General features: G+C 41.5%; 1 protein-coding gene across 9 annotated transcripts in view; it reads right to left on the reverse strand.

Moving 5' to 3' along the window:
• Positions 1–14,795, reverse strand: part of ARHGEF28 (Rho guanine nucleotide exchange factor 28) — a 308,933-nt gene extending 294,138 nt beyond the window's left edge. For all 9 annotated transcript variants that reach the window (XR_004483772.2, XM_049707682.1, XM_033430011.1 and 6 more), the window contains exon 1: positions 14,510–14,795. Coding sequence is in view for 8 of the 9 variants with exons in the window: in XM_049707682.1 (XP_049563639.1) it covers positions 14,510–14,780 (271 nt within the window). In the remaining variant the exon portion in view is untranslated. The remainder of the gene's footprint in view (positions 1–14,509) is intronic.
• Between the last annotated feature and the right edge of the window lie 12,102 nt (positions 14,796–26,897).

Raw genomic sequence — 26,897 nt, forward strand, 5'->3', positions numbered from 1 at the left:
TAAAAACAAGCATGTACTCAATGTATTCACAACAGTTTTCTTTAATGTCACTAAGGCAAGATAAGGAACGACTGTTTGCCTTCCCTAGTTTAGTTTTGGCCAAACTGGTGGCCGTGGACGTAATTCAAGTTGTGGAGTCTTTAGTCCTGGACTGGAGAACTGTCCGCCAACAACAGAAACATTAGAATCAGTTCGCACTTAACTTAAGCAGACACCAAAGCCTTGATCAAACATTCAGAATTCTGTAAAATTGCTTCCATTCTCAAGTGTCTGTAGTTAGAAAAAAAATATATATATATGGCTGGGTTTTTCCATACAAATTTAAAATGTAAACTCATTACCAAACTATTGCCAAAATAAATTGAAATAAAAAATAGACATTACTGTTTGATAATATCCAAGTTTCTCCCCTGCTCCCCACCAAATAGTTATCATAAACCCAAATCTGAAAGGGATTTTTTTAAATTAGCAACAATTATGTAGGTTCATTAAGAGTTTCAAGGCAAGTGCAGGAGTTTCTAGCTGAGTTATGACACCTGAAAGATACTCCGATTATATTTATGAACTAAGTACACAGATTTTCATGAAAATTTCTATTTCTTAACTTCACTTCTGTTTTTATAACATCACTGAAGCTGATACAGATTTACTATATAGATTATGCTTAGGAAACTATAGCAAACAACAACAACAACAGTAACACAAAGACTAGACAATACTTTGATTCCCATTATACCAGGTATGGCTGCCAGGCTGCTGAGAGCACCCTGCCCTCGCCACCTCCACATCACAACATACGCGTGTGCTTTCATGGCTGCTGATTTGGCAGCACTGAGACTTCCTGAAAAGCTACTTCTAAGCCTCTTCTCTCTAAGCCTTCAGCACCCATACAGGCCTGCCTCTTAGTAATTACTCGCCAAACTCAACTCAATGATGGCTCAAAACTCTAACAGAACTCTCGAACTCCGAGGTAGAAAAGCTTTGGAAAGAACTCCTGGATAAAGGTTTAGAGCCCCTACACCCAGCAAGCAGAATCCCAAACACCAGTACAATAAGATATCTTTATCTTGAGGTGTCACGCCTTAAAATACCACCCTTTTATGGGCACAAGTTTATTTTCTGTAATATGACTTGTCAGGAGCTACATTAAATACTAGAGGTTTTAGAAATTTGCTGTACCTTTTGGAAAAAAAAGGAGGATCTCACTTGTTCGATTTTACAAGTTTAAAACAAAGTGGAGCGAGGTGGGGAAGGAGGGGGGAGAAAGAGAAAGAACCATTATAAGTGTTATTTTAGCTAAAAATTGGCATTTGTCAAAAATGCCATGAATTTCAGTGCATATTCTCCACCCAGCCTCAATGGAGTTAGGGACATAAAGTCCATCTGCTAAAATGAAATTAATACCTATTTTCAGTCATCTTTGAATTCAATTAAAAATAATTACTAGATTATTACTGGCTGAGTCCACCTCACTGCTCGTGAAGTATTCAGACAACAATAACGTGAGCTGCCATCACAGGGAAATCTCAGGGTATAAGCAACCATTTCTCCCTGTAAAGATGCAACCCTGAAGTAGCTTCTTCAAACCCAACTTCCTCAACAGTTCAGATGTTGCCAGTCAAATGTCTGAAAGTGCTCTGAAAACCAAACATTGGCTAGTAATCCAAGGGAGGCTTAAGACACCATCCTTACCTCCAGAGAAACACAGAACTCGAGTTAGGAAGTACCATGGAGAAGGGGTTGGCCCAACCCCTCAGGTTTCAAATGAGGTCACTAGGGGGACTTCCCTGGCGGTCCGGTAGTTAATAAGACTCCACACTTCCACTGCAGGGGGCACGGGTTCAATCCCTGGTCGGGGAACTAACATCCCGCATGCCACATGGCATGGCCAAAAAAAAAAAGAAGCAACCTAAAAATTAAAGGACATGAGACTTTTGCCTCATAATTCCTGTCCCATGGAAACTTTTTTTCTTTTTTGTTATTATTTTTTTTTATTGAAGTATAGTTGATTTATAATGCTGTGCCAATCTCTGCTGTACTGCAAAGTGACTCAGTTATACACATATAGACAGTCTCTTTTTTATATTCTTTTCCATTATGGCTTATCACAGGATACTGAATATAGTTCCCTGTGCTGTACATTAGGACCCTGTTGTTTATCCAGTCTGTATGTAATAGTTAGTATCTACCAACCCCAAACTCCCAGTCCATTCCTCTCCCTCCCCCCTCCCCCTTGGCAACCACAAGTCTGTTCTCTATGTCCGTGAGTCTGTTTCTGTGTTGTAGATAGGTTCATTTGTGCAAGAACTGTGTCAGACATACTAAAGCCCCAAATAACATGAGGCTGCCAAAAAACTAAGGATAATCAGAGTTTTTTTTTAAATTTTATTTATTTATTTATTTTTGGCCGTGTTGGGTCTTCGTTTCTGTGCGAGGGCTTTCTCTAGTTGTGGCGAGCGAGCGGGGGCTACTCTTCATGGTGGCGCACGGGCCTTTCACTGTCGCGGCCTCTCTTGCTGCGGAGCACAAGCTCCAGACGCGCAGGCTCAGCAGTTGTGGCTCACGGGCCTAGTTGCTCCACGGCATGTGGGATCCTCCTAGACCAGGGCTCGAACCCGTGTCCCCTGCACTGGCAGGCAGATTCTCAACCACTGTGCCACCAGGGAAGCCTGATGATCAGATTTTTATTTCAACTTATTTTTTAAGCCAGAACATCAAGGAAGGGATAGATAGGTCTGCTTAGGACTGGTGATGTAGTGTAGATGAATGATAAGGAGAACCCCTCTACAGCGATTGAGATTTTGTCTCCTCTTGGAGAGAGATAACCTTCCAATTGAAAAGGACAGAAAGAACATCTGTAAGTGGGAAAGTCGATCATAAGAGGGCACCTAGAGGCTCTGAATAAGTTACAGGCTGCTGGACGTGCCAAGATAGGAAAGAATCCAATGAGATTTTCCAACCATAATCAGTCAGGAACTGTGGACAATGACAGGATTCAAATATAGGAGACAGGAACGTATCATGTCAATTTTCAAAAAAGCCAATTCTAAACTATAGACAGAAGGAGCTTCATATTGATCGTAAGCAAGATTCTAGAACAGATTAAAGGGCTAATGTCTGAGTACCTCAGAGGAAGCAGTGACTACTTGAAGCCAGTGTGGGTTCCCCAAGAATCAGTCACGTCACAATAACCCCATTCCATTATGTGGTTACCAAACTGGTAACTCTATATAGTAGAGGTACAGTAGATTTGGTTGACAAAGCACATATCCTTATGACAGGATGGAGGACTAAGAATCCGATGCTAGTGCCAATAGGAGTAATTCGCTGAACAACTCTACCCGAAATTGACAAACATCAATCTGAAGTGAAGTTTGTATAGACACATCAAATCGTTCTGCCCTAGACCTCAGCCTAGGCAATAATTTTATTATTTCCTTAAGACATTAAAGAAATGCATGTCAAATCTGTGGACAACTTGGAACAAAAGAGGGTAGTGAATGATAAATGTATAGATAAACAATCTAAAAGACTTTGAAAGGCTAGAACAGATGGTCATTTACAGGAAAATTTAGATAAATATTGTTTTATTTATAGGACTAAGGAGCCAATTGCACACATCCATGAATGAGGAGATGGGGCTCAGCAGCAACAGGTGTAAAAACAAATTGGTTATTTTGAGATGACTGAACATCAAGAGCCAATGGCCTTGTTTAGAAGGACCGTAGTTGAAAAGCCATTGTTTGAGAAATTACTCTGTCCTAGGTTCTGTGCTAAGCATTTTACATAGACTATCTTATTGTGTCCTTTTAACCCTATAAGAGAAATAGGTAAAAACTGAGACTAAAAGTTTAGATGACTTGCCCAACACAAGGTAGAGAGTAGCAGAGCTGAGAGTCCCCCCAACTTTCTAACCTGTAACTGGTAATCTTAACTATGAGGTTTCAGTGCTTCCCTGGGGGGCGAGGCGGGTCTCAGCAAGGGTGGGAATGGTTCTACTATACTCTGCACCTTTGGTCAGCATCCAGAAGTACTACACTTTAAGAAGAATATAGCAAATTGGTATATGTTCAATATTCAGGGTAGTGAGAGGATTCAAAATCATGTCACTTAACAAGAGCTGAAAGAGATTTACCAACTTAAGTAAGGCTTAAAGGTAGGGTATGCAATTAATTTTCAAAACTGTAGGGGGCTGTCATGTAAAATAAATTGTTCATAATGGCCCCCAAGCAGAACTATCAAATTTAATACAGGGGAGATGGTTTTTTAACAGCCTAAAGGTTTCCAAAGATAGACCACCTACAAACCAATGAAAATAGCCCTGGGAAAGCTCTAAACTACAACAAAGCAGCAGCAGAAACCCTGTGGAGCTCAAAAACTGAGGATGACAGCAGAGAGAAGCATAGGAAGCATTTTACTTGCATCCCTCTAACCCTCAGTCCAGAGCAGCTTGGTGTCAAGAAGGATCCCCATGGAGGGATTTCACACCACAAGGAAAAGGACAGTAGTAGAACCCTGGTAGGCCACCTCAACAATTCACAAAGGACAACAGCAAGAGAGGAAGAACAAAGGAACTACAAAACAATCAGAAAGCAATTAACAAAATGTCAATAGTATGTCCTTACCTCTCAATAACTAAATTACTCTAAATGTAAATGGTTTAAATTAAAAGGCAAAGAGTTGGGGTTCCCCTGGTGGCACAGTGGTTGAGAGTCCACCTGCCGATGCAGGGGACACGGGTTCATGCCCTGGTCCGGGAAGATCCCACATGCCACAAAGCGGCTGGGCCTGTGAGCCATGGCCGCTGGGCCTGCGTGTCTGGAGCCTGTGCTCCGCAACGGGAGAGGCCACAACAGAGAGAGGCCTGCATACTGCAAAAAAAAAAAAAAAAGAAAAGACAAAGAGTGGCTGAATGGACAAAAATACAAGACCCAAGTATATGCTTCCTACAAGACACTCAAACTTTAAGGACACTCATAGGCTAAAAGTGAAAGGATAGGAAAAGATACTCCATACAAATGGAAACTAAAAGAACAGGGATAGCTATACTTATGAGACAAAATAAACTTTAAGTGAAAAGTTATAAGAAGACACAAGGTCATTATATAATAATGAGGTCAATTCATCAAGAGGATATAACAATTGTAATTATATGCATGCCAATACTGCAGCACCTAAATATATTAAACAATTATTAACAAATCTGAAGGCAGAAACAGACAGCAATGCAAGAGTAGGGGACTTCAATAACCTACTTTCAACAATGGATAGATCATCCAGACAGAAAATCAATAAGGAAATAATGGACTTGAAGTATACTTTAAGCCAAATGTACCTAACAAACATACAAAACATTCCATCCAACAGCAGCAGAAAACACATTCTTCTCAAGCACACACAGAACATCCTCCAGGACAGATCATATGCTAGGTCACAAAATTAGTCTTAACAAATTTAAGAAGATGAAAGTCATATAAAATATCTTTTTTCAACCACAATGGTATGAAACTAGAAATCAATAACAGAAGGAACACCAGGAAAAAAAAAAAACAGATGTGTGGAATTTAAAACACACTCTGAAAAACCAACTGGTCAAAGAAGAAATCAAAAGAGTAATTCAAAAATCTTGAGACAAGAATAGAAACACAACATACCAAAACTTATGGGATGCAGCAAAGGCAGTTCTAAGAGGGAAGTTTTTAGTGATTAACATTTAAATTAATGAAAAAAGAAACATACACAAATCAATAAATGTGTTAATAAATGCAGAAAAAGCATTTAACAAAAATTCAATATCCTTTAATAAGAACTCAACAAATTGGGTATAGAAGGAACACACCTCAACAAAATAAAGGCCATATATGACAAACCCACAGATAATACTATACTCTACAGTGAAAGGTTGAAAGCTTTCCCTGTAAGATCAGGAGCAAGACAAGGATGTCCCCTCTTACCACTCCTATTCAACATAGTACTGGAAGTTCTAGCCACAGCAATTAGGCAAGAAGAATTAAAAGGCATTCAAATAGGAAAAGAAGTAAAAATGTCTGTTTGCAGATGACATGATCTTGTATAGAAAATCCTCAGTAGTCCACAAAAAAACTGTTAGACCTAATAAATGAATTCAATAAAGCTGCAGGATACAGAATCAACATACAAAAATCTGTTGCATTTCTGTACACTAATTAACTATCTGGAGAATAAAGAAAATAATGCCATTTACAATAGCATCAAAACCAGTAAGATACTTAGGAATAAGTCTAACCAAGGAAGTGAAAGATCTACACACCAAAAACTGTAAGACACTGAAGAAACTGAAGACAAACAAATGGAAAAATATCCGTGTTCATGAATCAGAGGAGTTAATATTGTTTAAATGTCCATACTACCTAAAGCCATTTACAGATTCAAAGTAATCCCTATCAAAATTCCAATGACTTTTCAGAAAAATAGAAAAAAATTGTCCTAAAATCTATATGGAACCACAAAAGTCCCTGAATAACCAAAGCAATATTAAGAACAAGATTGGAGGCATCATACTTCCTGATTTCAGACTATATTACAAAGCTACAATATAACAGTCAAAACAATATGGTACTGGCAGAAAAACAGACATAGAGACCAATGGAACAAAACTGAAAGCCCAGAATAAACCCATGCATATATGGTCAATATTTAACAAGGGTGCCAAAAATACTTAATGGCAAAAGGATAGTCTCTTCAATAAATGGTGTTGGGAAAACTGGATATCCATATGTGAAAGAATAAAATTGGACCACTATCTTACACCACTCACAAAAATTAACTTGGAATGGATTAAGGACTTGTAAGACCTGAAACCATAAGACTCCTAGAAGAAGATAAGGCAGGGGGAGCTCCTTAACATCATCTTAGCAATGATTTTTGGATTTGACACCAAAAGAACAAGGAACAAATGCAAAAAAATCAACAAGTAGCACTACATCAAACTAAAGCTTCTGCACAGCAAAAGAAATCATCAACAAAATGAAAAGGCAACCTACAGAATGGGAGAAAATCTCTATAAACCATATATCTAATAAGGGGTTAATATCCAAAATATATAAGGAACTCAAACAAATCAATAGCCAAAAAAAAAAAATCTCATTTTTAAAATGAGTAGAGGACTTACACAGACATTTTAACAAAGACAACATACAGACAGCCAACAAGCACATGATGCTCAACATCACCAATCAGGGAAATGCAAATCAAAACCACAATGAGATGACCTCACACCTGTTACAATGGCTATTATCAAAAAACGAGAAATAAATGCTGGTGAAAATGTAGAAAAAAGGGAACACTGGTGCACTGTTGGTTGGAATGTAAATTGGTGCAGCTACTATGGAAAATTGGATTGCAATTCCTCACAAAATTAAAAATAAACTACCGTATGATCCAGCAATCCCAATTCTGGGTACATAGCCTAAGGAGATGAAATCATTATCTCAAAAAGATTGCATTCCTGTGTTCATTGCAGCATTATACACACTAACCAAGACATGGAAATAACCTAAGTGTCCATAAAGATGAATGTATAAGGAAAATGTAATATGTGTAACACAGTGGAGTATCATTCAGCCATTAGAAAAGGAAATCTTGCCTTTTGTGACAACATGGATGAAATGGAGGGCATAGTACTAAGTGAAATAAGCCGCCATAGAAAGACAAATTCTAGGGACTTCCCTGGTGGTGCAGTGATTAAGAATCCGCCTGCCAGTTCAGGGGGACATGGGTTCAATCCCTGGTCCAGGAAGATCCCACATGCCGCGGAGCAACTAAGCCCGTGCACCACAACTACTGACCCTGCACTCTAGAGCCTGCAAGCCACAACTACTGAGCCCGCATGCCACAACTACTGAAGCCCACGCACCTAGAGTCCGTTCTCCGCAACGAGAAGCCACTGCAGTGAGAAGCCACGCACCGCAACAAAGAGTAGCCCCCGCAACTAGAGAAAGTCCGCACACAACAATGAAGACCCAATGCAACCAAAAGTAAATAAATAAAATATAAATAAATTTACAAGGAAAAAAGAGACAAATTCTATAATGCTATACAACATCATCAACATGTGGAATCTTATGGAAAAAAAGAGGCCAATTTCATAAAAACAGAATAGAATGGTGACTCACGGGGCTGGGGGAATGAGGAAACAGGGAGATGTAACTGAAAGTCTGTACCTCTTGAAAAGTTCTGAGTATCTAACATACAGCATGGGTGACTATAGTTAAAAATACTGTATTGTATACTAGAAAGTTGCTGAGATTAGATCTTAAGTGTTCTCATCACAAAGAAGTTAACTATGTGAGGTGATAGATGTGTTAATTATCCTTGGTAATCATTCCACAATGTACATGTATATCAAATCATATTGCACACTTTGACAAATAATTGTGTGTATCTAAAGTTGGGGGGGGGAACAAAGATAGACTGGGGTATCTGTGGTTACTGGTCCCCCATTACTGAAAGTATTCAAGGACAGTATTCAAATGGTCAACCATGTGGAAGTATGCTATACAGGGGGATTGTTCACCTGCTAGAAACTAGAGAAAAACCTTTCAGGTTTGTTTCAGTCCTAAGATTCTAACTCTGAACAAGAATTTCATTCATTTCCCCAGACAGAACATATAATTTCCTAAGAGAGGCCTGTGTAGCCTCTCATTTATATCTGAGAAGGATAGCTATCTAACTTCTTGAGCAACATTCTCCTTTCCTCCCCTGCATCCCAATATTTTCCAATTCAATCCACACCTTATACACAGGAAAACAATCACCATTAGCCTCTATAGGGATGCTGTAAACTAGGACTTGTTGACATGACAGTTAGCAAAATTACTAGCCAACCAACCAATATAGGTATATTCTGTGGAGCCCCCTAGAGCGTAGCCTAAATCAGGGTCCCTGCCATCAATGGGCCTACAGTCAAGTTGGAAAGTTGAGAAGTTGGTCAAGGGTTTCAGAGATGGTGGTTTGAACTTGCTTTGAGGATTGCAACAGATTTTCGCTAGAAAGGAAAGGGAACAAAGGAACAAAGTCAAAGAAGGTAGGAAGTACACTGCACATTCCACAGGCAGTTACCAGTCCTGGCTAATGGGAGCAGGGGTGGTGGGACACAAGAGGAGGCAGTAGGAGACAGGTGACTTGCCCATAGCTTAAAAGGGATACCAGGAGAATTACCCTTCCCTGGATTCTTTCAGATGCAGAAAGCCAGAAACACTAAAGGTTAGGCAAGTAGCTAGCAAACCCTTTTATAAATAGCTAGTATCACCTTTTTAAAAAATGATGCCAGGGGACTCCCCTGGTGGTCCAGTGGTTAAGACTTGGCCTTCCAAAGCAGGGGGTGCAGGTTCAATCCCTGGTCGGGGAGCTAAGATCCCACATGCCTCCCGGCCAAAAAGCCAAAACATAAAACAGAAGCAATATTGTAACAAATTCAATAAAGACTTTAAAAATGGTCCACATCAAAAACAAACAAACAAAAAAAGATGTCAGGCCCAAGCTGAGTGATTATGAACCCAGGTGATCCCAACGAACAGCCAGGCTCAGAATCCTGGATTCGGGGCTCAAATAATCCATAATCTCATTAATCACTGGGCACCCCCTACTTTTTGAAACTAACACCTGGCCACACAGCAAACCAGGAGGCTGGTGGAGCAAGAAACTGAGGAAAACTGTCGAAAGAGGACCATGCACAGACAATAAACAATGGTCATTAGGGAGAAGAGACAAATTAGCTCCAGAGACTTCGCCTAAACCATCCAGCCCAACGAAAACTTCTTAACCTTCACAAATGGTCAGAAGTCCGTAATGAGACTGCCTTTGCTCCAAGCCCTTCTAGTTTACAGCATCCCTGCAAAGGCCATTGGTGACGTTCTCCTGTGTATCAGGTGTGGAAATACTTTAATCATGAAATTAAGAAATAATCAGTCCACTTGTCTTTCATCTTCCCAGATCTACCCCACCCCTCTTCCACAAGAAGGGGTTCCACAGAAGAAAGGGAGCAGGATGGCCTATGACCCACATGCATGGGATCCAGACTTTCAAGTCTGAAATCTCTCTCGACTAAGTCCAGAAAGATAACTCAGTCATTTCAACCTGATGACTGTCTGGTGATCAAAGTGAGGTAAGTTAATAGTATTATTTCATAATCCCTTCAAACGTTTACTGACCGCCCGCTGCAGGCGCAGTACTGACCCTGTGGACAGTACATTCCTGGCTGTGTCACCCAAGACAGCCACGGCTGAACTAACAAACGCCCTCCTCACCTTCAAGTTTCAGGACAGTATAGAATGTTAGAACCAGAGGTCCTTAGAGACCATCAAGTCTACCCCTTTCCGTTTGACCAGATGAGAAGCTGAGACCCACAGAGGGGTCATGCTTGCCCAAGGTAACACAGATGAGAGGCCACAGGCGATAGTCTCCATCCCTGCCTTGGACTCCCAGCCTAGGGCGCTTCCCCTTGAGATCACACGGACATCTCACTGCCTTCTGAAACCTGGAAAACCTGCTCAAGCTCCTTTTTTTTTAATGTCTATTTTCTATTTGTTATAAACATAACCATCATTTTCTGGCACTTAATCTCTGCCAGGCACTACCAGAGGGGCTCTCTGCAAATGAACTCACTGAATTCTCCCAACAACCCTAGAGGGCAGGTTACAGTGATTATCCCCATTTACAGATGGGAAACCTGAAGTAGAGAGAGGTGGTACAGCCAGGACAGAGCCAGGACCGTCTAATGAGACAGGCTGGCTCCAGAGTCCCCACTCTTAACCACTTGGTTATAGTTTACGAAAGATAATTGCTTTAACTTATAAAATGATGGAAGAAGAGGTGCAAGCCTTAAAAATGACATGATCACTAGTGTATGATAATGAATTTAAGAGCTAAACCACACATTTCATTAATATATACAATATATTTCATGATTATTGATTAAGGGAATGTCTGTATACTTGAGGGAAATACAGAAAGCATGTTAACATCTTAAGCATTTTTTAAAGGCAAAATGATCATGCGCAGACCAGTCAAACAAAGCCTGCCACTTGAAATAGGCAGAATGTTATCTGAGTGCTGAGTACACATGCTATTATGTAAAGCGAAGGTGTCGGTGCCCATCTCCATCTATGCTGGCCTTCACTCGTCGCTATGAGGCATTTCTTTTACATCAACTTTCTACAGAAATCAAACCTCAAATTAATAAACTGAGGATTAAAATAAGAAAACACACCTCTGAAAATTAAAATACATTTTTTATAAAAGTGTTCAAAACCAAGATCACTGGAACAAATGCCCAATATTCAATTATGTTTTCACTTTCCTTCATACTAAAAATGATGTCAAATCTCATTACCTTGGTTATCCAGGAGAAGAAGTCCAGGAGCAATAATGGTAGAAATAAGCAAATTTCAATTGTGCCAAAGAGCAAATTTCAAGGGAAAACTTGCCGGCAAGTTAAGAAGATGTACTATCACAGAAGAAATTACCTGCCATTTTATCAGCCAAATGTCTTAGTGTTGAGTGTGGAGAGGCCCACTCAAAATGCAACAGATCCTAAAAATTCTAAAATCAGAAAAGGACTGTCTTAGACATGAAATCCACAGTCCAGAGAATTAAAGCAGAGAGCAATGCCAGGCACATAGTAGGTCCTCAAATATTTGTTGAATAAATATACGAAAATGTTCACAAAAAGAGAGGGGCATGATAGAGACTAGCAAAATGGCAACATAGCAGAGTGACACTGCTTTGAGGTTTTGAGAACTTTTAAATACCTGGAAAATAACAAAAGAATTAAGGATTATAGAGACTGGACAAAAATGGCAGAGTACCATCCAATCAGGGCAAAATGCTCTGTGGTCTAGTACCTGACCTGCACTTCGTAAGAAAAATATCTCTAAGCCCAGCTTTGCCTATGGGAGGGATCTGGACTCAAGCCCTACAGCGTGGCATAATATTTACAGTACAACTCCAACATGGCAAAATTCCCTGAATTTGGTGCACTTCAAGTATAACACTGTTTTTAATTTAGAACTCTCAGTGGGAGTTGCCCAGCTTGACCCATCTCTTCGTAACAAATTTAAGGTCACAGGAAAATTATCCTATAGCTTCTCTGCTTCACCAAAGCAGCATAAATACAAATGCAATTAGACAAAACCTACATAAACCAGATCTGTCATATCTGATCAGTAAATTAAAGCATAATAAAATTACAGTCAGCCTGGGAGTTTGAGGGTAATTTGGACTCTCTGCAGTACCATTCTAACCATGTGCCAATTGTAAAGGGTTTTCCGACATTTACTGGGTTGGCCAAAAAGTCTGTTCAGGTTTTTCCGTAAGATGTTATGGAAAAACCCGAATGAACTTTTTGGCCAACCCAATATATCATAAACCCTTTTACTGGGGAGTCACACTTGGTCATAAACTCTGGCAGAACTTGCAGGTAGAGCTTAAGTACCAATATAATGGTTACCAACTTTGTACAAAATGCTTAATATAGAAGTAACATTATATTCCTTTATTTGTTTCAATACCTATTTGAAACACATATCTTTTTCTCATTTACCAAAGGAGGTCATGTGTCACAGCTCACCTTAAATTCCTGTGCAACTTAAGTCTTAGCCACAACAGTAGTTTCTTATAAGAGCACAGTGAGAAAATATTCCAAACTCTTCTGCAGTACTCACATGATTAAACAAAAAAAGGTGTGAAACACAAGTGAGGCCCCTGATGAAATTTCATAGAGCCTTAGTTACCAACTACTATTTCCTCTTTACCTTTAAGTGTTTCCAAACTGCTCAGAGGACAGCAGAGGTGCTTCAAAGGAAAGTATAACGACACACCTGTTACATAACCTGTTCTTGGTTGGCCAGGCTATGTGGTTTTGATAAGGAAGAAAACACAATCAAAAGCAGGACAAACACTGATTCTCTGTTCTCCATTCTCCCATTAGCCAGGACATTCACCTGAGTCAAACGCCCAATAGCTAGCTCTGTGCCTCAGTTTCTCTAACCACTAAATATGAGGTCTGATGCTATCCAAATTCCTATCTGATCAAAGTTAATGAGCACAATAATCACACAGAAAGTCCACATCAGAACATTACACTGAAATACTATGTTGTCTAAGAAAACTCCAAAGGTTTTTGCAGTAGTAATTTCTTTTGCTCCAAATACTACAAAGGAATCAGATTGGCTATTAATCCAGATAAGGCAAATACCTATGTGCTTTAAGTATGTGTATATAAAAACCCAAGACAGATAGACTAAAAAGCTTCCCAGGTAATCTGCCTGGATTATCATGTGCAAAGAGCAACCCACAGAACCCAAGAGAACAGGTCTTCGATTTTTTTGTTGTGAAAAAAGGACTTCAATTCCCCTGACATCTTCAGGGCCTAGAACACAAGATGGCAAAGCTTTAGAAAACCAGGGACCCCATGGGACCCCAAATGATCAGTTCCTTCTAAACATCTTACGTTTTCGTATTTCTTACCCAATTGGCGCGGGTCTGGTGGTAAACCTCTTTAACTCTGGGTCTGCGGGGACTTGTCTCGACTCAGGCAGAGGTCAAGAAGGGAGAAGCTGCGTAAACACAGATGTTGCTGCCAGCTACAACCAATGGGGGGGGGGGGCCGGGGGGGGACGCTGTGAGCTCCTAGGGAGGAAGATGGATTCTCTCCTGGAAATCTAATTGGTGTCTGGGAAACGAGAGTTGGGTTTCCAAGGCTGCCTGAGCACCCAGCTTCCACAAAGCCCTGCATAGGCAAGGATGCCTCCTTAGCCAACAGGCCGTCATTATGCCCCTGTGGAAACTCCCAGCACGGGAAGGTTAGGGGACCACCAGGCACACCCCAGGTTTCCAAGAGGAAAACAGATCCACGAAATAATCCTAAGGAAGTCCAACGGAATTCTGGCCGCCTCTCCTAACCAAGATAACTATAGATGCCTTTTAAAGCACAATATGTGTTTCCACATGAAAGAAATGTTAGCGCTTGTGTCCTGAGCTTCCGCTTGGTCTGCTGCTCTCTGGGGACCCGGCCCCGCCGAGCACCATCACCCCGGTGCCAGGCACTGATGGGGAAGGGAAACGCCAGCTTTCGAGGCTCTGCCTTCTCCACCGCAAGAAGACCATTTATTTCCCCGGCGCCCGAAGGACAGCGGCCGGGCTTCCACCCGCCCATCCCCGGTCCCCTGAGCGGGGCCGGCGGGGGCGAGAGGGGCCGCGCGGTCCGGACGACCCAGTGCTCCGCAGCTGCAGCCGCCGCGCCGGCCGCGCCGCCTCTGCACTTGTTGCCGTCCCCGAGGACAGGGAGGCGGCGGCCATCCCCGCGCCGCCGAGCCCGCGGCAGCACCCCCTTTCCACCCCCGCTGACCCTCGCGCCCTCCGGGACCCTGGAGAAAGTAGCTCCGCGAGGGCGAACTCAGGTGAGGCGGCCAAACTTTTCCACCCCGGGCGGCCGGGAGACGCGGGGATGGAGCCCCCAGAGAGCACTTACCCGGAGGTGCTGTCCCGCAGCCTCCGACGCCCGAGCGAGGCGCTGCCCCCGCGCCCTGCCCGAGGGCGCCCGGAACGCGCCGCCGGAGCCGGGGAGGCTCTCCCGAAGCGGCCCACGCCCGGCGGCGGCGCGGCCGGGGCAGCGCGAGGGGGCGGAGCCGAGGCCGCGCTCCGGGGCCGAGCTGGCTGCGCCCGCGGCTGGGGCCGCCCCGCTCGCTCCGCGCCTGCCGGCTGCCGCTGATCTCCGCCTGCCCGCCTCCCGGACCCGGCATCACATGGCCGGGCCCGCCCGCCGCCGCGCCCGACACCGGCTCCAGGAGGAAACCTGAAGCTGCCCGACCGCGCGAGCTCCGCCGGCCCCCTCCCAACGCCCGCGGCCGCTTGCCTCGGCCTCGCTCCCCCGGCCCCGAGCCCCGCGACCGGCGGGGGCTCCGAGCCCGGGAAGCTCGAGGTTGCGCCCTGGTGGCGATGCCCGCGCGCCCCGGACCCCTCTGGCCTCGCCTGGGCGCCGCCAGAGCGAGGGGTCGGCTGCCGGCTCCTGAAAGGAGATGTGCCGGGCCCGAGGGAGCCCCAGGCTGTCCTCGGCCAAAAGCCACCACAGTTGTGACTTAACGTGGCCCATTTCTTACCTAAACGTCTGCAGACACCCTCTTGTTTCTCGAGGCTCAGGTTCCTCAAGCCGAGAGCTTCGCGAGCTGCGATTCTCTGCGCCTTCACGCCAGCAAGGGGCTCCATTAGAAGTCACCAAAATATGAAAACCCTCTTTCTTACCATGAACAGCAATATGAGAGGGACCCCCTTACCGTCAACGCACTTTTCTGGTTAGAACTGATCGCAACCCCAAGCAGAGAAGCCTCTCCATCAGCCAGGCCTTCCTAAAAGAGACTTCAGATAATGATAGCAGCTTTAAAGGCAAAAGTACCGATTTGATTTTTCTAATAGTTACCTTGAGTCTTTGTTTTGGTTTTCCTGTGAAGACCTGCCGTCCGCAGAACCACTAATCCCCGCAGTCCTAACACAGGGCACCGCTGGAGTATTTCATATTTGTTTCTTTCAAGTGAAGTAGCCCGAGAGAGCTGGCCACTGAGACACCCCTCCCCAGCTGTCACCAACACCTCTCCTGGGCCTTAGCCATTTTGGCCTCCCTCCTGGCCCTCACCTTGCCCAGCCCACCTTGCCGACAGAGCAGCCTGAGGAAGAAGGCAAGGCTTAAGAAGAGAGCAAGGAAACCCTGCCTTGTGTCCTTCACCCTGTTCCAAGGCAAAGGTCCGGGCTTCTGCCTTGATTAAAAGGACCCCACCCTGGCATTGCTCGCCTGACCCCATGCTGCAATCCCAGCTCCTGCTTCACGGAGCTGGGACCCCAAGGCCTGGCCTCAGGCACTGCCTTTTAAAGAAAAAGAAGTTCCTGCCCATTTCCAGGACTTCAAAGTACTCAAGACCAAAAAAATAAAAACAGTTTTATATTTTTCAAAACTAAAAAATATTTCCAACCCTAAAATGTGTACTGGAGACTAACTGAACAACACACTTGACAAAAATGGTTTCCAATCCGTGGTGAGCAAAAACATTGCTGAATTTGTGGCCTTTGTTGTTATGCTTCTTTTTACATCACTGGTACTGTGCGTTTTCTTTTCTTTCTTTCTCCCCCCCACCTCCTTTTTTTCATTACTTCTGTCAGATACGTAGATAGAAAAAAAATAAGAAAATGTGGGAGGAGGACCAACTATTATAAGAAGTTACCCCAAATCTCCTTCCCCACTAAAACTAAGAAACAAACAAGCAAAACTAGTACTTGTGGAACCCTCAGCAACTGAGGACATATAATCATGCTATCTGCAGTTTTCTTGCCCTCTCTCAAGCACTGAGCTTGATCAATATTTAAATATTTAAATATTTAAATAAGTACTTGGCTTTCAACTTCTCTTGGTTCAAATATTAAGCAAAGTGTACTCTAGCAACCTTAAAAGAAGCCCGTGGATGCATGCAGCAGGAAGCTATCAATCCTCTGCATCTGATTGATTTTGCTGCTCCAGATATAGGTCACTCAGGACACTGAGACAGTGCTAGGCTTGGCTGAGATGGCATTTGTTTAGAATTCAAAGACTACGTATTCTCCAGCCCCAGAAAAGGGACATTCAGCCAACAAGAAACCAGGCTGGTAATTCAGTTGGGAAAATTCTTACTTCCCAGTGAATATTAGGCCAGTGTCCCAGCTCAGCTTTGTCTTTTCTAGTTATTCAGTCTCCATTCATCCTTACAGACTTCAGACAGAACTCCTCCGTAAATCCTGTCCAGTTTCTGCCAGCCTCTGAACTTTGGCAAAGCTTAATGACCTTACCACACAATTTAGCACCTGATTCTTTTCACTGTCATATGTCAGACTAATTCAGGTCCTTAGCCTCTTCACTTGTCATTTCAAGGGCAAAGACTGTTTTTTAATCCCAGTAATCTCCACAGTCCTAACACAGGGCACCTTTGGAGTATTTAATATTTGTTTTTTTCAAGTGAAGTATCGTATCAGTTATGCAGGTTGGAAAATGTATATCACAATTTTCAAACTTTTCTTTAATGGATTAAAACCACTCAAAATTCTATTAGCTACTTAATTCTTTCCTGGTCTTCCTTCTATTTCCTTTGCCAGTAATTCTCAAAGCCTGAATAATGGTAAATCTAATGTTCGGACATATGAGTTAGGAAATTATCAGTGTTTCCTAAATAAAAGCATGGCACTGGAAGACAATAGTTTTGGGGTGGGGGGGGGGACAAATTTTGGAACTAGAAATTGGATGAGCTTGGGAAGAGCCAGCCTTTCTAAGCCTCCATTTCCTCAGCTGTAAAATGAGCATAAGAATAGTATTTATTATCATGGTGAAGATTAAATGACTGAAGGTGATTATGGGACACATAATAAGGATGTAGGAAATAGTGGCAATTAATTTTTCGGGGTATGTATATATTAGGAGAACACTTCAGAACTTTGAGAATTAATAGAGCATGTCAGACTCCAAGGTAAGAAACTAGTTCTGGACGATACACTTGGTTAGGGAAGTGTATCAGACTGAGAAGGTTAGGGAATACAGAAGAGGCCAAAATGAGCAAAACCAGGGGGCAAATCTTGTGGGGAAAGGCTCACAGTTCTCATTCTGGCTCCACATTAGCATCACCTTAGAAGCTTTAAAAATAAGACCTTGATTCCCACAATCCCACCCCAGACCAATTATTTCAGAATCTCTAGGGGATGGGTCCCACACGTTGGGTTTTTTTTTTTTAAGCTCCCCAGATGATTCCAATGGTCTGCCAAAGTTGGGAAGAGCTGTACTAAAGGAACTGAATTCATTGCCACTGGAGAAGAATGACAGCCAACCCTCGATTAAAGGAGGCTAAGGGAATCAGCTCATTCATTTCTACTAATGATGAACAATCCTGTTTAAATTGCAGGCCAGTGGTGCTTCAGTGTTATGTCCATGTGAATCACTTGGAGATCTTGTCAAAATGCAAATTCTGACTCAGTATCAGATGGAGGCTGATACTCTGCATTTCTGACAAGCTCCAGGTAATGCCACTGCTGCTGGTCTGTGGACCATACTCTGAGTAGCCAAATAATAAGTCCAAAATGGACATTAGGAACAAAAAGTATACAAATATTCATATTGTTAGAAGTCTTGACATCTTTGAATATTTTTAATCAATTAATATTTATTGTACACCAACTAAAAATATATTTTGCAATCTTTTAAGAAAAGAATAGGCCATTTCCAGCCAGTTTTTAAAATTTTTTTTTTAACATTTATTTGTTTATTTAGGCTGCATTGGGTCTTGATTGCGGCACGCCGGATCTTCCTTGCAGCATGAGGGATCTTTTTGTTGTTGTTGTGGCATGCAGGATCTTTAGTTGCGGCATGCCAACTCTTAGTTGCGGCATGCATGTGGGATCTAGTTCCCTGACCAGGGATCGAACTCGGGCCCCCTGCATTGGGAGGGCAGAGTCTTAGCCACTGGACTAAGGACTTCCCTAAAGGGAAGGTACAGCCTCTCAAATAGGGCCAACTTCTCCACCAGGCACAGCAGGCTCAGTGCCCAAAGCCCACCATACTTTTAGAAACCAACAAAATGTTTTAATTTCTTTTATAATGGAAGAAAAAAGATGAACTTTTAGGTCAAAGAAAATGTTTTAACATATAGTATTAATATATTTGTCTTTATAACAGTGGAGTCATAAGATGTAATTATTTTATTTTACTTTATTTTTTATGGAGGAAGCAGCCCATGAAGGCAAAAGTGCCTAGGGCCCACAAAAGTCATAATGTGACTGTGTGCTCAGTCTAACTTAGTCCCAGGTAGTTTTAGGAAAGCACATGAAGCCTACTGTGGCTAATATTTACATACTGATATTTCCATGAACAGGAAGATATTGGGGAAGATAAAAATTGTCCCTTGAGTGGAGCTGCCCCTTTAACCACACAGAGTTCATCACTTCCTACATGCGTGATTTGAGGAACACTGGGGATGCTCCATTGACAAAACATTGTTCCTCGTCAGCTGGCTCCTGAGGCTCTAAAATTCTACCATTAGAGACTTTTTCCACCTCCAGAGCCAGTCTATAGAGACACACTCTCTAGAGACCCTTTCTCTGTAACATTGGCTTTCTTTCAGCACCAATTTTTTTTACCTTCCAGATCCAGGACCCCATCTCAGGAACTTATCAGGGGATTTTCTACGAAAAGAAGAAAACATAATAATGAGATTCCATTTTATAAGAAACACCAATTCTAATCAGCTCCTAAAAATTTAAATGTGGCCATACATGGCTAAACAACATCACCTTCATCGCTATAATTCAATACAGTAACCTCAACAAAAATTACTGATTGTTTTACTGTCCACTATGTTTTACTGTCCACTACTATAGCCATTAGCTAGTAGACTACTTAACCTAATTAAAATGAAATAAAATCTAAAAATCAGTTCCTCATTGCACTGGCCACGTTTTGGGTGCTCAGTATCCCCACGTACCTATTGGACAACACAGAGATAGAACATTTCCATCATCACAGAAATTTCCATCAGACAGTGCTGTTTCAAGGGTTTGAGTAGAGAGGGCACCACCCTTCTTGGACCCTCTGAAATGCAAGGCCAGTTGGGGAAGTATGCAGACTCTAGCTCAGGCACAGTTTTTGGTTCCCATTTGTCAACTGATCTACAACTACCCAGATCATCAGTCACTCTGCTCTTTTCTAAACCTTCCGAACCAAAGTTTCTAGAAAACTAACTTTTTGTTGAAATTCCCTTGCCTTTCGAGAAAGCTAGACCTTTTTGACTTGTGAAGGGCATTATATACTATTCATGATCCACCCAAGGAACTTCAAAGGTTTATCCCAGGATCTAGAGCAGTCTTTATCCCAAAAAGTGATTGTTTATGTGCATCACTGGTATGTTTGGGTTTTATCCTTGCGGAATGGCTCTAGCTGTCCTCAAGTTGTAGATGACTTCTTAAATTTTAAACCAACTCCAAGGGCCCTTTTTGATCTCCCAGGCATAACTGTACAAGGTAGGCCAGCTGTAATGCCCCAAATGCACGTGTCTATAAAGAATCTCCCATCATCAGCAATTTTGTTTCCAAGAGCCCTGCTAGAGTGCTCAGGTATGGGGTGTGGGGCAGAACAACTAGTCTCTAGCATTTCTCCAATCCCCTGACACCTGCTAAACATGAACATATTAAATCCCAGCCTGGAGCAAGTCTTCACAGTTATATAATAAAAGCCCTGAAAAAACAGAGTTGATAACTGAGATACTAACACCATCTTAATTAGGGAGGAGATAACATGGGTGGGAAATAATGTGTGTGCAGCTGTCACATGGGCTGTAATTATGTCTAAGACTTCTGGTGACATGACAGAGGGTGAGAATGCAGCTTCAGTGTTCTGCACATGATGTCATTTGGAAGCCTCAGAAAGCACGTATAGCTTTGGGCAGCTATTACTCACTAAGGAGGATCGAGATCCTGTTTTTCCATTTACAAAGGGCAGGCAGAGGAAGGGAAAAGACAGGAAAATCTATAAATAAAATTAGTATGAATCAGTTTCCCCCCCACAAAAAAACCTATATAAATATATTTTAACTCAGCTTTTTCATTCAGACCCATTTGATTGCTCCTAATACATAACCCAAGAGCTAAGTTTGGAATCCTGCTACTAAAGAATCCAAGAATATTTTAATAGCCTCAGTTAAATATCCTGCAATTTCTGAATCCAACTCAAAAGAGCAAGATAGTCAATACCAAGTGCAGTGCACAAGAACTGTTTTGTGGTTGATGTTGTCATTGTTTTGTTGTTGCTGTTTTCGATTCTGAAAAGACCCCGTTACCACTCACCCCTGAAGTTGGATATTTTGGCAGAACTTTTTCTTCAGGACTCTAAGGAGGTAGGTGAGGCAGGTAAGCTTACCGAGGGCGCTGAGACTCCAACTCAGATGAGGAAACTTAAGAATCATCCATAATGTACAAAGGAAAATGCAAAGACTTGGGAAAAAATGGAGAGTCCAAAAATAACATGTTTTTAACTCCTCTTGGTTTTAAATAATAAAGTGTCCTATCCAGAACCCTGCCATAAAAGGAAGTTAATTCTCTTCTATCAGAGAAAATGTCTTTAAATTAACACTCTCTGATATTATTTCATAGTGCAAATAATTCATTGTTTTTCATCTTGAAAAATAATTTCAGCCATAGATGATCATGGGAAGCAGCCACAGGAGAAGTGGTGAACAAACTCAGAGCTTACAGATGGCCTCTGCCTGCCTCTAGACCAGGGGCCAGCAAACTTTTTCTGTAAGGGGCCAAATAGTAAATATTTTAGGCTTTGTGGGCTGTATAGTCTCGGTCACAACCACTCAGCTATGACACTGTAGTACAAAAATAGTGGTACACAATATGTAAACAAATGAGCTTGTCTGTGTTCCAGAAATTTGTATTTACAAAAATTGGCAGTGGGCCAGATTTGCCCCACAGGCTGTAGTTTGCCTTCCCGCTGTTGTAGACCACTGGAATATCATGGGAAGCTCTAAAAATCACTAAAGCCTGGATATTACCTCAAATATGGACAAATATATTACCATATGGAAATCCACAATACGGCAAAGAGTTCAAAATTCAGCTATAGAATTAAACTATAGAAATTAAAAGTTAAGCTACAGGGAAAAAAATAAAACAGGGAGGGATAGTGAAGGGAAGAAAAGAGAACTTCCATAAATTCTCATTAATATACTCCAGAGGTATAAAAGAAAATAATATATCTATCAAACAAGAACAAGATGCTATGAAAAGGAGACAATCAGAGGACAAGAAAGTATACTCAGACATTAAAAATATAAGGTAGTAAAGTTTAAAAATTCAACAGAAGTTTGAAGATAAAGTTGAGAAAATATCCCAGAAAGTTTAAGAAAAGGCAAATGCTGGAGAAAAGGGAACCCGCCTACACTGTTGGTGGGAATGTAAATTGGTACAGCCACTAGGGAAAACAGTATGGAGGTTCCTTAAAAAACTAAAAATAGAGCTACCATGTGATCCGGCAATCCCACACCTGGGCATATATCTGGAAAAGACAAAAACTCTAATTTGAAACGATATATAAACCCCAATGTTCATAGCAGCACTATTTACAATAGCCAAGACATGGAAGCAACCTAAGTGTCTATCAACAGATGAATAGATAAAGAAGATGTGGTATATATATACAATGGAATAGTACTTAGCAAGAAAAAAGAATGAAATAATGCCATTTGCAGCAACATGGATGGACCTAGACAATATCATACTAAGTGAAGTCAGACAAAGACAAATATTATATGATATCAGTTATATATGGAATCTAAAAAATAATACAAATGAATCTATTTACAAAATAGAAACAGACTCACAGACATAGAAAACAAACTTATGGTTACCAAAGGGGAATTGGGTGGGGGGATAAATTAGGAGTTTGGGATTAACAGATACACACTACTATATATAAAATAGGTAACCAACAAGGACCAGCTGTATAGCACAGGGAACTATATTCAGTATTTTCTAATAACCTATAATGGAAAAGAATCTGAAAAAGTATATATATATATATAATATATAAATTATATATTATATATATATAACTGAATCATTTTGCTGTACACCTGAAACTAACACAACATTGTAAATCAACTATACTTCAATTTTTTTTTTTTTACTTTAGAGCAAAATCACTTTTATTTCCCTCAACAAAATGTATCTCCAGAGGATACCCTTTTAACCAAAAAAAAAAACCAATTCCAAAACAAAAAATATATCCAATTTTCCTTGCATACAGAGTTGTTTCTTATTATTTTTAATTGCACATATTAGAATTCTTAACCCTTAGAAACCTTAATTTATAGTGAAAACTTAGTAAGCAGTTATGAACTATTACACTAGCATTCTTTAGATTAGCAAATTTGTGAATACATTTCATAATTTTTAGAAATACATGCTTCTTCATAGTAAAATTATTTTTTTTTTTACATCTTTATTGGAGTATAATTGCTTTACAATGGTGTGTTAGTCTCTGCTTTATAACAAAGTGAATCAGTTATACATATACATACGTTCCCATATCTCTTCCCTCTTGCGTCTCCCTCCCTCCCACCCTCCCTATCCCACCCGATATACTTCAATTTTTTTTTTTACTTCACTTCAATTTTTAAAAAAAGAAAGAGAAGGCAAATTCATAGAAAATATGAAATCAAAAGTAAAATTTTTAAGGATTAAGCTCACATATTCAACATACCACTAAAAAGAGGTCCAGGAGAAGAAAAGAGAGTGAAAGAAAGTATCAAAGATACATTCTTTTAAGCTCTGAATTCAGGGAAACATAAGTCTATTCTAAGAATTTATCCTAAAGATATATGCAAGGGCATGAAGATACATACACAGTTGTGCTTAGTGCAACATTTCTGTAAGAGCAAAAATCGGAAACAACCTAATTGTTCACGGTTGTTTGGTTACATAAATTACGGAACACCTATACTTACGTAGTTGTTTAAAAAATAATAAACGGTTCTAGATGTACTAACATGGAAATATGTCCAGCTTCTGGCACTAAGTGAGAAAAGTCAGTTGTAGAACAGTATTATTACGGGGAGCCCCTTTATATTTGAAAAATAAAACAAATAAAATGTTTAAAGATCAATATATGTTTGCAAATTGCAGCTAAAGAGTTACTAAAGAAACTGTTAATAGTTATCTCTTGGGAGTTATCTCTTGGGAGACGAGCAGGATTGGGGGGTTAGCTGAATAGTCCTTCAACTTTGCATTTACATACATCTACATCGTGGCCTTTTTTTTTTACAATGTTTATATGTTTCTTCTGTAATTTCTAAAAATCAAAAGCAATAAGTAAATTATTTACAACATTATGGAAAGGAAAAAACACTTTTTGCCTTTATAATATCTCTGGGAAGATTATCAGGGGTCAGGAGGAAAAGAAAATGAAATTCCTAATTAGAGAAAGACCCAGATGAAGAACACAAGCAGTAAAAGGCACTGCCAGGCCCTTCAGGAGCTTATGTTAGAGTTAGGAACGTAGACTCATACAGATGGCCAGCGGTGACCAGGGCTCAGCGGTATAGCCTCCTGTCCAATTGTGTAGAATGTCAAAGCCTCGGAGCTTGGAGGGCAGAGACCTATGAAGACTGGAGTAGCCAAAGATGCTTCATGAAGGAAGTAAGACTTGAAGGATCATAAAGGCAGAAAGGAGAACATTACAAGCCAAACAGCCAATAAGAGTAAAGACATGGATCCCAGTGAGCATGCAGAATTCAGGCAAAGGTGAGGAGAGTGGCCCATTGAGATTAGAGGGATCATGTTAGTTAGGACTGGGTTTGGCTGCTCATTTAAGCCACTTATTTAACGGTGGCTTAAATAAGATAGAGGTTTAATTTTCTTTCATGTCAAAGGAGGCCGGAGATACAACGTCCTGGGCTATTTCAAGAGCTTCATCATCATCAGGGCCTCAGACTCCTCCCTTCCTGCCTCACCATCTTCAGCACTGCTTCCAATCTTCAAGGTAGCCTCATAATTGCAAGATGGTCGCTGTAGCGTGAGCCATCATATCTATGCTCTACACAGCGGGAAGAAGGAAGGAGCAGGGAAAAGAGACATACCTCCCAGTCCAGCCAACCTCTTTTGAAGGGTTTCCTGGAATCTGCACCCAACAATGTCTACTTACATCTCATTGGCTACCCCTGTCAATTACAGGAGGCTGGAAACATGTAGGCTTTTTAAGCTGGGCACATTGATGTTCCTATTAATACAAGATTTCTAGGAGTAAAGGACTGTTAACCATCTCTGCCAAGTGATTAGGTTAGACTATAAAGGTTTTTTTGTTTTTGTTTTTGTTGTTTGTTTTTTTGTTTGTTTGTTTTTTGCGGTACGTGGGCCTCTCACTGTTGTGGCCTCTCCCGTTGTGGAGCACAGGCTCCGGACGCGCAGGCTCAGCGGCCATGGCTCAGGGGCCCAGCCGCTCCGCAGCATGTGGGATCTTCCCGGACCAGGGCACGAACCTGTGTCCCCTGCATCGGCAGGCGGACTCTCAACCACTGCGCCACCAGGGAAGCCCGACTATAAAGGTTTTTGAAAACAAGGCAGACAAAAGAATTTACATTGGAAAAGGGGAGAAAGAAATTAGCAAATTACCTATCATCTGTAAAGAAACAGGTAGAAAAATGAATCAACTTAAATGGAGTTTTAAAAGCATAGAAGAAATAAATTTAAAAATAAATGAGAAACACTAATAGCTACTTTTTAAAGTAGCTAATGTATTAGTTACACAATGAAGTGAATATACTTAATATTACTGAACTGTACACCTAAAATGGTTAAGATAGTAAATATTATGTTAGGTATATTTTTCCCCAATTATATTTTTAAAAAATTTTAAGTAGCTAATTTATACTTTTGTAGTTATATACCTGAACTTACAGAAACGTGCGGCCCTGCTCCATTCAGAAACTTGGAACCTTCTCCTATTTTCTAAAAAGATTTAGTAACGCTTATCCATGTACCCCTTATACTACCAATACAGGGTAGACTCCTGGTCTGCATATGATGACAGAAGTCAGCCTTTCTCCCTTCTCACCCATATGCCCATGGTATGTTGAAGACACTACTATAACAACAGTTATCACCTTGTGCTTTAATTGATTGTTTATGGTGCCAGTTAAGAGGGGATGTGACTGAGTAGAAAGAGCAGCATGGGCTTTGTCATCAGAAGGACCTGACTTTCCCCTTGCTAACTATTTTCCTCCAGCAAGTTACTTTAACTTTCAAAGATATGCTTCAGGTACCATTAAAGTGAAGACTGTAACATGAATCTTACACATATTTTTCAGATTGTAGTGAGGACTGGAGCCTAGTACTCAGCAAGAACTCAGTAAAATAGGGCTTCCCTGGTGGTGCAGTGGTTGAGAGTCCGCCTGCCGATGCAGGGGACACGGGTTCAAGCCCTGGTCTGGGAAGCTCCCACATGCCGTGGAGCAACTAAGCCCGTGAGCCACAACTACTGACCCTGCGCGTCTGGAGCTTGTGCTCCGCAACAAGGGAGGCCACGACAGTGAGAGGCCCGCACACCGTGATGAAGAGTGGCCCCCGCTCGCCGCAACTAGAGAAAGCCCTCCACACAGAAACGAAGACCCAACACAGCCAAAAAATAAATAAATAATTAAAATAGCCTTCATTATTGTTTATGTCTTCCCTTCTGGATTCAAAGGTCTTTAGGGACAGGGCATGTCTTACTTATCTCTTTTGTGAGCCCCTAGTGTCTAACACAGTACTGGATGCCCTGATAAGAGTCATTTGAGCAAACAGAAGGTCAACTGACAGATGTTCATGAAAGCTCTAAAGCCAGCAGTGTACAGCCTGCTCCCGTGGAGTGAATGTCACTGGCCCATCGCAGTACCCCAGAGCCAGTAGGGAAGCCATAGGATCTAAACTTCCCCGGGGACAGTAAGTGACATTGTAGAATTCTCCTTGTGGGACATTTGAAATTCTGAGATTCTAGATGCCTAACAATTGTTGCTTCTTTTCCTTTTTTTATGCTTCATAGTTTAATAAATATGTTTTATATTAATGAAGTTTCCTTTAGGTGCACTGTGTCCGATGGGCTTGTTTTAGCGTGTTTCCTGACAAACTCCCACATGGACAGTCCCTTTCGGAATGTGGAGATGCATTCAAACCTGAAAAGTCCCATCTGTGTCCCCCCCTTTTGGGAATCCACCTACATCAATATCTTCCCTGGATGGTTGTGATATAAGAAGCACAAAGGTTCTGCAAAAGCTCCCCAGACTCTCCCTTGTTTTACCTAAGTCAAATTTCTAAAGCACAGG

This window comes from Orcinus orca, chromosome 3 (assembly GCF_937001465.1).
Source record: "Orcinus orca chromosome 3, mOrcOrc1.1, whole genome shotgun sequence".
Lineage (NCBI taxonomy): Eukaryota > Metazoa > Chordata > Mammalia > Artiodactyla > Delphinidae > Orcinus > Orcinus orca.